This window comes from Corvus moneduloides, chromosome 2, assembly GCF_009650955.1.
Source record: "Corvus moneduloides isolate bCorMon1 chromosome 2, bCorMon1.pri, whole genome shotgun sequence".
NCBI classification, from domain to species: domain Eukaryota; kingdom Metazoa; phylum Chordata; class Aves; order Passeriformes; family Corvidae; genus Corvus; species Corvus moneduloides.
Genome location: NC_045477.1, coordinates 52482902 through 52496399, shown reverse-complemented (window position 1 = coordinate 52496399; position 13498 = coordinate 52482902). Strand labels below are relative to the sequence as shown.

The 13498-nt window shown below is 37.2% G+C and overlaps 1 protein-coding gene across 5 annotated transcripts in view; it reads left to right on the top strand.

Annotated features, from left to right (window-relative positions):
• The window catches only part of TRPC4 (transient receptor potential cation channel subfamily C member 4), a 135127-nt gene extending 122622 nt beyond the window's left edge, over positions 1-12505 (top strand). For all 5 annotated transcript variants that reach the window (XM_032099642.1, XM_032099641.1, XM_032099643.1 and 2 more), the window contains 3 exons: positions 7543-7584; positions 9147-9236; positions 9923-12505. In XM_032099642.1, the coding sequence (XP_031955533.1) occupies positions 7543-7584; positions 9147-9236; positions 9923-10639 (849 nt within the window). In that variant the 3' untranslated portion in view covers positions 10640-12505. The remainder of the gene's footprint in view (positions 1-7542; positions 7585-9146; positions 9237-9922) is intronic.
• The last annotated feature ends 993 nt before the right edge of the window (positions 12506-13498 follow it).

Genomic DNA, 13498 nt, shown 5'->3' with positions numbered 1-13498 from the left:
ACAACTAATTCTCTCTAGTTATGTTTTCTTCATTTCCCATTAGCAAGTCAGTACCTCAGTAACTAGACTGAATTTAGCCAGCTCCAGCATGAAGAAGACAATTTGGGGTAAGATGTGGATAATGGCACTTTCTCTATACCATAGGGATTTGATGAATATAAGTGTTTCAAGTCTGTTAGGAACTCAGATAGCCAAGCATTAAGTGAGAGTATGAGAGTCAAATGTGGGTAAGGGGGAAAAGAAAGGGGTATAGTCTTTGTGCTATTGATTCTCCTAAAAAAAACTTCCATCCATTTCAAAGAAGTCAGGGATATGATACAATTCTTTGATGGACCCTTACTATATCAACCTTTTCTTTGTATTACTTTGCCATTTCTTGATAAATAAGTTTTTCCTACCTATTCTGCTGTCATATCCTGGAATGCAGCTTAATGTCTAGATGTACTTGGAGGCACAAGTTCACATGCATGTACAGATCTATGGTAAAGAGGAAAACTGACATATAAAACTAATTCACAATTACTGTACTGATAAATGGATTTTCTCCTCTTTGTAGAAAGCTTCAAATCAGGCTTATTGCAATATACTGATATTGTTGGCCAGTATCTAAATTGTGAAAGCAAAATTTTTTCACTTAGCTGTCATATTTGTACATATAGGAAAGAAACAGCCAGGAAAAGGAGCTAATAAGCATGAGGGTGACATTGAAACAAACCAGTAATGAAACACACACTGAAAAAAAAAAACATTAAGTGAAGAAAAACTAACAGTGATTCATATAGAAATTTTAAAAAGAACATGAACTAGCAAGAATGGTGAATAATTTTAAGACCAAAACATCTCTGTAAAATATAGGAAGTGAAAAAAGTAAGTGCAGAGACCAACAGAAGGAAAAACTGTGAGATGTTGTTAGAAAAAGTCAAGAGAGAGAGAGTGATGTACTTGTGCGTGTGAGATAGTGGGCAATGCTTCTAGGCATTTGTTAAACATTTGGTGGGGATGATTAGCTAGTGTAAACTGAGAGAATTATATTAAAATTAATGGTATGAAGCCAGTGTATAGCAGAGGGTTGATTAACACAATCTCCCTGTTTGACTGAGGCAGATGCAGAATACCCTTATACATCCCAGCTAAACCTTCAGGACAATATTTCTTGACAGACCTTCCGTCTGGGATAAGGAAATATTTTTTCCTTTTTCTTACCCTCTCAAACTGTATATCTGGGAGTAAACTCATTCCTGGATCCGTGGAATAATAAAGAAAGATATGGGGTGCTCCCCACCCTATGCAGAATGGCTTGGTGAGCAAGGGGATTCAGAAATATCATCTCTACTTCCTGTACCTACCTCCTGCTAGGGTACATAAATACCACCTTCGAGAAACCCACAGCTTAGATTTGGGAAAACTGGTGCAGCAAAGGGTCAAAGGGTAGGGAGTCTATGCACCAAGCCACTTGAGAATTTTTCCAAATAGAATTTTCTTTTCTTTTCTTTTCTTTTCTTTTCTTTTCTTTTCTTTTCTTTTCTTTTCTTTTCTTTTCTTTTCTTTTCTTTTCTTTTCTTTTCTTTTTTCTTTTCTTTCCTTTTCTTTTCTTTCTTTTCTTTCTTTTCTTTTCTCTTTTCTTTTCTTTTCTTTTCTTTTCTCTTTTCTTTCCTTTTCTTTTCTTTTCTTTTCTTTTTTCTTTTCTTTTCTTTTTTCTTTTCTTTTCTTTTCTTTTCTTTTCTTTTCTTTTCTTTTCTTTTCTTTTCTTTTCTTTTTTTTCTTTTCTTTTCTCTTCTTTTCTCTTCTCTTCTCTTCTCTTTTCTAAAAACCCAAAATCTGTAAACCCCAAACATTTTAATTAGTATATTTCAGTTTCAAATAAGCCTTTGTCAGGAAAGACTTTACAGCTTCAGGATGAAATTTCTTTTTGAAGAAAGGAGAAGCTGCCATGTAAAGCAAATATCTTGGCCTGAGTAGACCCAGGTTTACTTCTGTTCTCCAGTGGATATTTAATTATCTACCCCAAGCATAAAAGCTATAATAGAAATTTCCTGTCAAGATCTCTAAGATACTGCAGGGGCTAAGGTTCTCTCTTGGGACAACAGAAGAGAGGGAGCTGAACCTAACTTCCTTATGATTTGAATGTGAACCACTAATTACTGAACTGTTTGGGAGTGGAGCACATCAGCGAGGGAGAGATGTGGGACATTTTTAGTTGACTTCTGCAAATTTTTTTTACATTATTTGAAAGTGGAACCCCCAAAGCACGTGGGATAGTAGGGCCATATCCATCACTGGTTTCCCCTGCAGAACAGATTCTTAGTTGGAATTAGAGCTGAAACCCCTCTGAAGCAGAGAGCTCACCAGCAGAGCCATCATGGCAACCACACTTCCAGCTGCCTGAAAAAAGTGAGTGGCTGTGGCTGACCAGGCAGATTCAGTCCACCATATGAGCATCTCATAAAACTACAAAATTCTTCAGCTAATTCCTCAGCATAACACAAGCCCCATTAGGGTTACATGAATTTGGAACATTTTGCAATTTCCAGGCCCAGTTATTCACCCAAGCTCCAAAATAGAGTAAGATGTGTGTATGCACTCTGTGCTCTGGTTTCCACATCAGATAGATGCAAAACACCACCTGAGCACTGTTAACTGGACATTCCCCAAGAGGTTAAATCATCAGTCAACAAATGGGCACACCATGGTGATCTCATAGTTTGTCCTGGGGGAGTGCACTTCTTTCTAGTTTTCACAAACTTCCCATCACCCACAGCTCAGCCTTGATTTCCTAGAACTTTTTCAATTGTCCCAACAAGCTACATCACAAATTAAATTTAGAACCTCTATGCCCTTTCAACCAAAAGTAAATGAACCGTTTTCTCTGTCTTTTGTTCAAGGATCTCAGATGATTCCAGCTCACTTGTATCTCCCCTGTAATAACTTTGGCCTCTGAGCTACAAGATCAGCTTTGTTGGGATCTACTCCTTTTCACTGAATCCTGTGTTATAAACTCTGGCTCCTTCCCTACAACCAGTACTGGGAGAGAAAAAAGTACTATAAACCGATTTTCTTATATTGGCTGTATGTATGGATGGATGCCACATTGTCTGTAAGACAGAACTCAGATTTCAAAACATTTTGTTCTGAAATTTCTAAATGTTAACTTCCCTATTAGGAAGCACTAATCAACAGTGACATGCTATGGTGTTTTCCAGTAGAAAAAGCAATAGTGCGCATCCAAAGAGTGAGTCAGTGCTAGAGGATACAAAATAGACGATAGAAGAATGGAGCTGGCAAGAATTATGCATGATCTCCGCAAAAAATCCTCAGTACCAAAAAGCCAGGAATTATAAACTAGGACTGAATCAAGGATCAATCCATATGTGTCAACAATCCACTCTCAAATTTATATATGTATACACTTGAGAGTTCAGTATATGCAGGCAGAATGTGTAAAGAAAGGGTTCAGGGTCAGGATAGTTTACAGCACACATTCTAGTGAAATGATTTATCTGGCCCATAGGAACAAGAGAAATGCCAGTAAAAATAAGTATGACATGGTTGCTTGGGAGGATCATCTACATTGCTGTTTATAACAAAATTATCATGGGCAAGAACACGGTCTATAGCAATGTGAGGTGCTTCTGAAAAAAGCCAATTAATTTGCTTCTTTTTGGATGTTGGTTCTGTGGTTCTTCTGTTCTTTGTTGTAGTGGGACAGCTGAAGCAGTGGGTGGTGAAGTTAAGGGGAGGTTTTTCAAGGGAGAGGCTTTTTCTCCAAAGCAACCTGGTGCCCAGCATGCTAATGGCAGCTTCTCTAGCCACAGCTTCAGCTGAGGGAAGGACAGGATGGTACATGTGATTTACTACTATTTCAGCTCTGCTATGAATTAGACAAAGCTCTTCTACCCTTCAGAGTTCAGCACATTTTTATATTCTGTCATTTTGACATATCCCAGGTATGCAGCATTTTCTTCAGCTATTATCAGTTATCTCCTGTGCTTAAAACTCTGAAATAAGTGTGTGCTGCTCTTTACATATCTATATCATCTATATCTATATCTATATCTATCAGTTCCATTAATTTTGTTAGCTCACCTTTGCAAAAACCAGATTAGTAATATAATTCTATTGATTAGGCTGAGGTTTTCCTGACTGCACAAGGCTTATAGGTGTGTCAAGGCTAATCCTGCTGGCCATCTGAAATCCACTACTATTTCAGAAAAAAAAGATATATGGAAAAAGAAATCCTAGTCCCACCGGAACAAATTGTACTGTTTTCCTCAAATTGCATTCTACATTATATCTGATCAGTCACCAAAAAATGTTTTCCTTACAATTTTAAGTATTTCAGAAGAGAAAATGGAAAGGATTGCCAGGGATAACTTTGGGAATTTTTTTTTTTGTGCATCTGATGTTTAGATAAACAGGTGCCTCTTTTCTAGCTATACAGATTTTTATGCCATTTTCCGAGCAACCCACATGGTTTTATTATCATTTGTCACAGAAAATCTCATTTTCCCTTCTCCTATTCTTTTTTCACTCAGTGGAAAATGATGCAATTTCTAAGTCAGTGTAAGCATTTTGTATTTTCTCTGTAATGTATGTTGTTGAAAGTTGAGCAAAGAAATAACACCTTCCATCTGGTGTGGAAATCAATAATTTGGAGTGTTCCTTGTATAGCCAAGAACCATTTCATGGAGAAACCTCTCTGTCAACACAAATAAGTTCTAACCCTTTAAAGGTGATGCTTCTATTCAAGATGAGGAATATATGCCACAACTTCAGACAATAGTTTAATTTTCTGGACCTTTATGACTAAGCAGTTTAAAGTCAAATGCAGACATTAGATTTGTATTCCTGCATTATGAAAGATATAATTTTTATAAAACACATCAAAATAAGTAATAAAATTTTATTGAATTTTTGACTGCTAAAGAAATATTCTTTCCAAACAGTGCAAATTACTAGGAATGGCATAAACAGGAAGACCAAAATAATTATTACTACTAGTGGAGCTACTATTAAGATTTTCTAAAGGATATTAGTGCCCCCTTTTGGAAAGTGACAACAACATCCCCATCAATTTCATTATTGCATTCAACATGGTCCTCATAAGAGTGTTTCCCCCCCGTTGCTATTTTTATTCAAATTTAACTTATCCCTTTGCCAGCCATAATTTTCAACTTCTTCATGCACATAGCACAATGGTTACTTGAAACAAATTTTGAACCACAAATTAGACTATAACTGAGTAGAGAAAAGCAGGCCAGCTGAGAGCTAAATAAGGACAATATGAATGTTAATGACATTTTATTTCTAGTGAATAGCATGATTTTCAGATGTGTTTAGGCAAAGATTCATTCTGCTTTCAAAAGGAAGCAAAAGATGACTAGGAACTGGAGACAGAACCTAAACATTTAAATGGGAGATAGAGAACTGTTTGGGGATATTAAATTTGATAGGTTACATGTATGTGTAATTCCCTGTGAAGTATGTATGTGGCTGTGCATTAAAACATACAATTAAATTAATTTTCTTTCAGCTTCTCGGTGGTATGGATTGAAAACAATTAAGTGCAGTAGAACTGTTCTGACACATTATTACAAATAAATCTTTTCACATAGTTATCCCAAATTGTGCTTGTTGGCATTGCATTGAGTGGAAAAGCAACAGCCTCTCTTTCTGTGAGCTTCCAAACTGGTTGCAGGAAAAAAGATAAACGTTATCTAGGTAGTTCTTGTTGCAGATACAGAATTAAACCTATGTATTTATTTCACATTTCACTGTAAAATAAAGCAGAGCAGACAGCAGCTGCAGGAAGTATTGTGCAAGTCAAAAATCAGCATTTCTTTTACTTATAAGAGTTATTCACATTTTCTTAAGTGTGTTTCAAGTACACCCTAAAGTGTTTTTCCCTTCACCTGTGAGTCAGATCTGCTGTTGAGACCTCGCTCAGCCACGGACTCCCTTAGTGCTCTCTCAGCAGAATGAAACATCTCCACCGTGTGGTCAACCGCAAGAAGTCTGATTTTTTTTTCTAAAAACCGGCTAAGTTAGGGTGTTGTGAGGGTATGAGCCTTCCCACGGCTGCATTGTCCCCTCTGGCCCTGGTGATGGGCAGGCTCGCCCATTCCTCCATCCTTAAGCACAAGAAATACCCATTTTCTCTTTGAGGAGGCATAGATGGAGAAATAAAATCTGGGAAAATACTGAAGAAAATATTCTCATGTACAAAGCCCTACCCCACAGTGGCTGTTCAGACTGATTAGGAAATAACGATTTTCCCCCTTTCCATTATTTTTTGCCAAGCCCAGCCACAAAGCCACTGTATCCCTCAAATTAACTGCAAACAAGAAATCAACCTTGAAGTGTAAACTGACTCCGAGTACAGGGAAATGGTTCATCACTTCTTTCAAGTAAAAAAAAAATAAATTACAAAATTACTAACCATGCCTGCCTTACTATGCAACTGAGGTCAATTTTTACAAGTCCCTTGGATGTCTTTTCACCCTGTTTTAAGCTGCTGTTAAGTGATCTGTTTTGTAGAAATACAATCAGTAGTCAGACACATTATTTTCTTGTCAGCAGCAGATGTAAGAGTCCAAGCTAAAACTGTATTTCTTTCACCAGTTAGGGGTAACTAATTAGATGATGGAGATATGTTACTCATTATGCAATTGAGGACAAAAGGAATTCAAGGAAAAAAATAATTCAGGCCATTTTTTCCCATCTTCTTCTGGGCAGCTCTTAGATATGGCAGCATAATCTAGTACAACACCTGCTTGAAACCTGGGCTATTCTTTCATCATACCACACTTCTTTTTGCTGCTCCTTTTCAGAGTTACTGTCCCTTTTACCTTCCCTCCTTATCAACACCAAACTGCGTTAAAGCTGTTTCTTTCTTCCATTCACATCTCTATGACTAAGTGTTTTTAACAGAGAACTAAGTGGGAACTTTCTCATTAATACAATTTAATAGTGCAGATTTTGGTTAGTTTTATCTTAAATGAGACATTAGGAGCCATAGCAAGTGTGTTGCTAACACCCTGGCTTTATGAACCCCACTGTATTGATGATTTTCCAGACAGAATTTCCCTTCCTGTAACTCATGTCCATTGACTCCAGTTCTTTCACTGTGTACCTCCAAGAAAAATATAACTTGACTCAAGTCAAGCTTTTTTCAGTTCAGTAAAGTATGCTTCAGTCTGTGCAAATGAGTGACATGATCCATTGTTCCTCTTCTGTCTCAGATCATTGACCTTGGGGCTCTGCAGCCTGTGACCTGGCTGCTCCACCACATCCATGATGGAGGAATAAAAGAATTTTGACGAAAATGTAGAAAATACATTTTGCCTTCCTCACAGCAGCCTTCTCATTTCTATAAACCAAATGACAGGCTTTTTTCCAACACTGTCATTTTTCAACAGATTTTGAACCTTTTCTCTCAGCTTGCTAGATACCATGTAATGCACAGGCCTGCTGTTTTCTGTGGTTAAGTATTTAATTTCTAGACAGGGATTAATTTTTTTCTTTTTCTTTGTTTCTATTTTTCAGAGACGTGCAGCTGACAATTTGAGGAGACATCATCAATACCAGGTACAGGCCTATGTTTGTTCTTTGGGCAATTGTTTTTCTATGCCTCCAGAATGTCTTCATGAGGAAAAAAAAAAAAAAAGGAAGAATTTTATGAGAAAGCAGAAATGGAAAATAAAAGGAAAAAAACATAAAATCTGTAGTTATTTCATCTTCAGCAAACAAGCTTAATATTTTTGATGTTCAAAAAAAACATTTGAGAAGTATAATTGTCTTCTTTTTGGAGAAAAAAGGATATTTTCTAGAGCAATAACATGCTATCCAGTATTTTGCCCACTGTAACATGGATTGCCTTTAAAAAAAGCAAATACCCACCTCCCTGCCAGGAATGATCAGGACCATATGTGCAGCTCACTGACATGCTCCATCAGAACCTGCTCTTCATCTCTCCAGCTTTAGTTGCCCCATAGACAGCTTCCTTAATAACCCCTCTGCCTAGATCCCCTGTAAGCAGTTCTTTTTCATCCTTCCTTCTTCAGCATCTATTTTTCTTTTTAGATTATTATTGCACAATTAATCATTTTCAGCTTTATTTTGAGTTTTTGTCATGTTAAAAGGGCTGCAAGTTAAACAAGGTGTGAGCTGTAGGCTTGGTAGTTAATGAATCCCATAAAGAAAATAACTAGGTAAGCTGGGACTTTTCCAACCTGAAGAAGAGGCAGCTGTGGGGAGTACAACAGGGATCTATAAAATCCTGGGGAAGGTGAACACAGAACAGCTGCTTGCCATTAATCTGCAAACTGAATACCACACATGTACTACACTGCATTAGTGCGGCTGTAGGCAGCCTTTTGATGGAAGTGATTATTCTCCTTCAGCCCTCACTTGTGAGACTGTATCTGGAGCAATATGTCAAGTCTGGGCCTGTAGTGGTAACCTATGACAGGGCCCCACACTACAAGAGAGATGTTAAGAAACTGGAAGGGATCCAGCAAGGGACCACCAAGATGGTTAGAGGATTCTCATAAAATAAGTTCAGATTTCAGCCTGGAGTAGGTTAGTGGGAATATAACTGCTGTCTTAAATAATGTAGTGGGTGGTTAGAGAGAAGGAGCCAGATTTTTCTTTGAGGTACAATGCAAAAGACAAAATGGACACAAGTTGCAGGAAGGGAAATTCCGTAAGGTAAGGAGAATTATCTTCACAGTGAGGGTAGTAAAGAACTGGAAAATGTTGCTCAGGAAGGCTGCAGCATCTTCACCCGTGGAGATATTTAGCACTTGACTGGTCATGGCCCTGAAATGACTCAGACAGCCTCCAGGCATCTCTTTCAACCTAAATAATTTCTAGGATTCTTAGAAGACAACTATGGAAACTACCAGACCAAAGGTTAAAAATAAAACCCCAAATGGAATCTTACTCCATACTATGGAATTCATTGGCAGAGGACTTCTGAATGCTGAAAGTCTGCACTAGTTCAAACTCATAAAAAAGCCCGTCACAGCCAATTAAACCTAGAACTATCATTTTTATTCAGAAAGTCACTGCATCTCACAGCACGGGAGGCTTGAGAGAGAATTAGTAACTAATACCAGGAAAGCTAACACAATACTTCATATTTTTAGGAAGTTATGAGAAATCTGGTTAAGAGATATGTTGCAGCAATGATAAGAGATGCCAAAACTGAGGAAGGATTGACAGAAGAAAATTTTAAGGTATGTGTTTATTTTTATGTTTATAGGTATATTAGTAATTTAGTAAGATATTTTAAGACTGTGAAGCATATTACTCACACTCAGTTATTCAGGTAGCATATAAATCAACCTTGAAGACGCCAGGTATGCCAACATCCAGACAGTAAAGTTTATTCCTGTTCCCCAGTATAAGCCCTCTTTTCTCTTTTCTTTTCTTTTCTTTTCTTTTCTTTTCTTTTCTTTTCTTTTCTTTTCTTTTCTTTTCTTTCCTTTCCTTTCCTTTCCTTTCCTTTCCTTTCCTTTCCTTTCCTTTCCTTTCCTTTCCTTTCCTTTCCTTTCCTTTCCTTTCCTTTCCTTTCCTTTCCTTTCCTTTCCTTTCCTTTCCTTTCCTTTCCTTTCCTTTCCTTTCCTTTCCTTTCCTTTCCTTTCCTTTCCTTTCCTTTCCTTTCCTTTCCTTTCCTTTCCTTTCCTTTCCTTTCCTTTCCTTTCCTTTCCTTTCCTTTCCTTTCCTTTCCTTTCCTGTCCTTTCCTTTCCTTTCCTTTCCTTTCCTTTCCTTTCCTTTCCTTTCCTTTCCTTTTTCTCTTTTCTTTTTTCTTTTTTTTTTTCCCTTTCCCTTTCCCTTTCCTTCCCTTCTCTTCTCATTTCAAAAGGAAAAGTCAAATTATCTTTGATGTCCTGACATTTCATCTTTCTTCCTAATTTTTAGGAGTTAAAGCAAGATATTTCCAGCTTTCGCTTTGAAGTCCTGGGTTTGTTAAAAGGAAGCAAGCTGTCTAATTTGCAGACTGCAAAGATGAGCAAAGACACTGCTTCTCTGTCAGAAAATGAAGAAAATAGTGAGAGTGAAGGAAACAAAAAAGGAAAGAAGAAACCCTTCAGCCTTTTTGACATAACAACGATGATTCACCCACGATCAGCCAATATTGCCTCTGAAGGTCATAATGTAAGCAATGGCTCAGCAATGATGGTGTCAGAGTCCACTCAGGAGAAACAAAAGCGTGTGAATTTTGTAACAGACATAAAAAATTTTGGGTTGTTTCACAGACGATCAAAAACAAACTCTGTGGAGCAGAGTACAAATAAAATATACACCGTTTCTGAAGAAGTTTCCCGTCAACAGGCAGAAGAACAATGTGAGAAAACTGATGAACTGGAAGAGGAAGAATTGACCATGAACTGTGAATTAAACATCCAAAGTCCTGGCAAAAAATGCATGTTAGCTGAGTTGCAAAAGAACAGCGAGTCTTTGGATTCACAGGAAGAGGGAAGTATTTGTGTTTCAGAAACAGAGAAAATGGAGTTACAGAACTCAGAACCTGCCACTCTGCAGAATCAGCTGGACAAGGCATTGGACATTAGCATTGACTCTGATGGGAAACAGGAAACAATTGTTCAGGGTGACTACGTGATAACAAGGTTGTGATGCTTACAGGAGGAAGCATTTACAAATATATATATTTTGCATAGTGCTTTTGGGGGGGTGTTTTAAGAATTATATTAGCTAATGCAGAATTACACTTTATAGTACTCAACCGTGGCACATGATCTTGTAACATAGTAGTCAAGAGAAAGAAAATATGAGGACCTTCTGTTTTGTAGCCTGCTTTAGCTTTCACGATTTGTTTTACATTTTTTAATAAATGGAAGCATCTTGTATTCTTGTACTGTTGCAATAACCCACAGAAACTTTTTAGCTATCTTTTTCAATTACAAAAAACGGAATTTCTCTCATATGATAGTTGACTCCTATGATAAATATTTTTCTATGCAAATAAAAAGTAGCTTAAGAGACTTGTAAGCTTTTATTTAACTTTGTAGGTTCTTGAAAGATTCTGGGTACCATAATAATCATATGTGGCTCCTGCCAGCATAATTCATGTCAAGCTATTAGAATCATTTATTTAAATAGCTAGAAACTTATTTGTGTCAAAATCTATACAGAATCAGAAGATAAATTATATTCTTTTATTTATTGAAGGAATATGAATACCTGTAAATTATGAAAAATCAGTCTATTTGATTATTTAATTACAGCTTTTCCCTCACAGCAAGAGAAGTATGATTGTCATGATACCATTGTTAGAAACGCATTTGCAAGTTTTGAAGACTGTAAGAATGTTCCTTATAGGAAAAGAAATATCTGCGGCTTACTAAAAATTGATGATGGATTACTCCCCAAGAATCCTTAATCACCACAGCTACTGCTTCTTCAAGCATTTGTTTTTCCTAATGTGGACAACCTATGCACTTTAATATTCAGTTGCTTATTAGCTTTTGCCTTCACAATACACCTGCATTTGCTAAGGGAAAGATACGCTAGGAATAAATAAGCATACAATGATCCCCTGAGTACTTGAATAAATATGTCAATTTGTTGAGAAGTTTTAAAAAGCACGCCTTAAGAGAGTTTCTTTGACAGTTTCACAGTTTGGGGAACCTGATTGGATGTTTTATAATAGATACCAAAATGTATAAAGAAAGCCTAACTGTATTTTTCATAACTTATGAGTGACTTACTGTCTTAGTTAAAACCAGTATTTTTAAATTTAAACAGTCTGGGTTTTTTAATCATTGGCTGGTGTCCTACATTATTAAAAATGTCATTTTACAGCTGGCATAAGGATGACCACCCCCAACTTTCAACACCATTCTTTACCCCGCCCCCCCCCCCCAAATGTACCACAAAAGTGTGGTTATTTCATTCTTAACTTCCCCAGCCCTGCTATGATAGATTTTTTAGTTCATATTAGCATGTATTAAGGAACTTCCAGATGCATAGAGTACATTTACATTTCAGATGGAATCTATCCCATGTAAACTGTAGGACCTGACCTAAAGCCATATCATTCTGGATCTAAACTGTCCTGGTACTGAACCATGTTTTGGAAATCCAGGCAAACCCCTCTCATCTCTATACTTTTAGGTGAGTTTTTCAGCTCTACTTTACACATGTGCTACTCTCTCTGATCTCATATATTGAAAGCTTCCTTTCTCCACACCTGTTTGTGTCATGGCAGATATAGTTAAACCAAAATGGAAAATATGAGTCACAATTGGAAAATAGTTTGTATAGCTTTGCAACAATGTGTTCAAATCATATTTGATTGGATGGTTTCCATCTTGGCCTCTTGACTGCTCTGTAGACCCTCTCTCCTTCACGTCTCTATCCTTGTCCACCTTTAGATTGTAAGCTCCTTGGGGCAGGGCCTGCAGCTTTTCTGTTTGGAAAGCACCTGAATTATTACAAGTATAAAAAGAAATAAATAATAATTATGGTGGAATACCCTCATATCATTTGTATTAGGTCAACTCTTTTAGAGAGTTCTTTTTTATACTGTAACATTTTTGCTAAAAGTGCCATAAAGCAAATGTGTCACAGGTTGTCACAAAGTTTTCTATATCCCAGTTAACAGTCCTCCACTACTGCTTTCAGTTTCTCATTCTTCATCATGGTTTGTAATGCCTTCGGGTCCTAAGCTTACTCCCTTTACACTAGCCAAATTCAAAACAGACAGTGCTTGCTCAAAAGAGCTTTCAACCCATTCCAGCCATATGGTTTCATTCCAGGCAGAAGGTGGCTGAGCAGGATATTTGTATTGCAAACATCACCATTATAAGAACAAGTTAACTATCACAGGTCTCAGAGTTCTGCATGTTATTCTGGCATCATAAGAGCCTGTTGCTCCCATGCGTGAAGTTCCCAACACCATACAGTTAATGTGAAATACCAGCCACACCATCACACACAACCCACTGTGCTGGTCATCAGCCTAAGTCATAGAGTGGATACAAGAGAGACCAGCAAGGACAGTGCAGGTGGGCGGGATAATTAATCATAGGGATACAATGTACTGCATAGCAACAGGTGGTCAGTCTTTTGCTGCTTCTTTTTTTTTTTTAACATCCAAATAGTGAAATATAGATCTATTAAATAAGGCATACTTAAAATCAAGATTTGCTCTATTTTTATGTTATTCTTAGGCATCAAAGCTTGACACCAATAAGGACCTGATGCCATTCCATTTAAAAGTAATGCCAAATAAGTACCTCATTCTGTGAAAACAGATGAGCCCAAAATACATCCAAAATTGAAATGATGATGGACTTTTCTTTCTTTGCAGGCAGCCAAAAAACCCCCTTCCTGTCTGGATGCCTCTAAGAGGACCTGTGCCGAGAAAGATCTAGATTTGCACAAAGTTTGTAATGCCACAGCAGAGGCATTATTAAGCCTTGCAAGTCTGAGCATACTTTCTCCTCAAAAGAAATTGAAAAGTTCAAACTT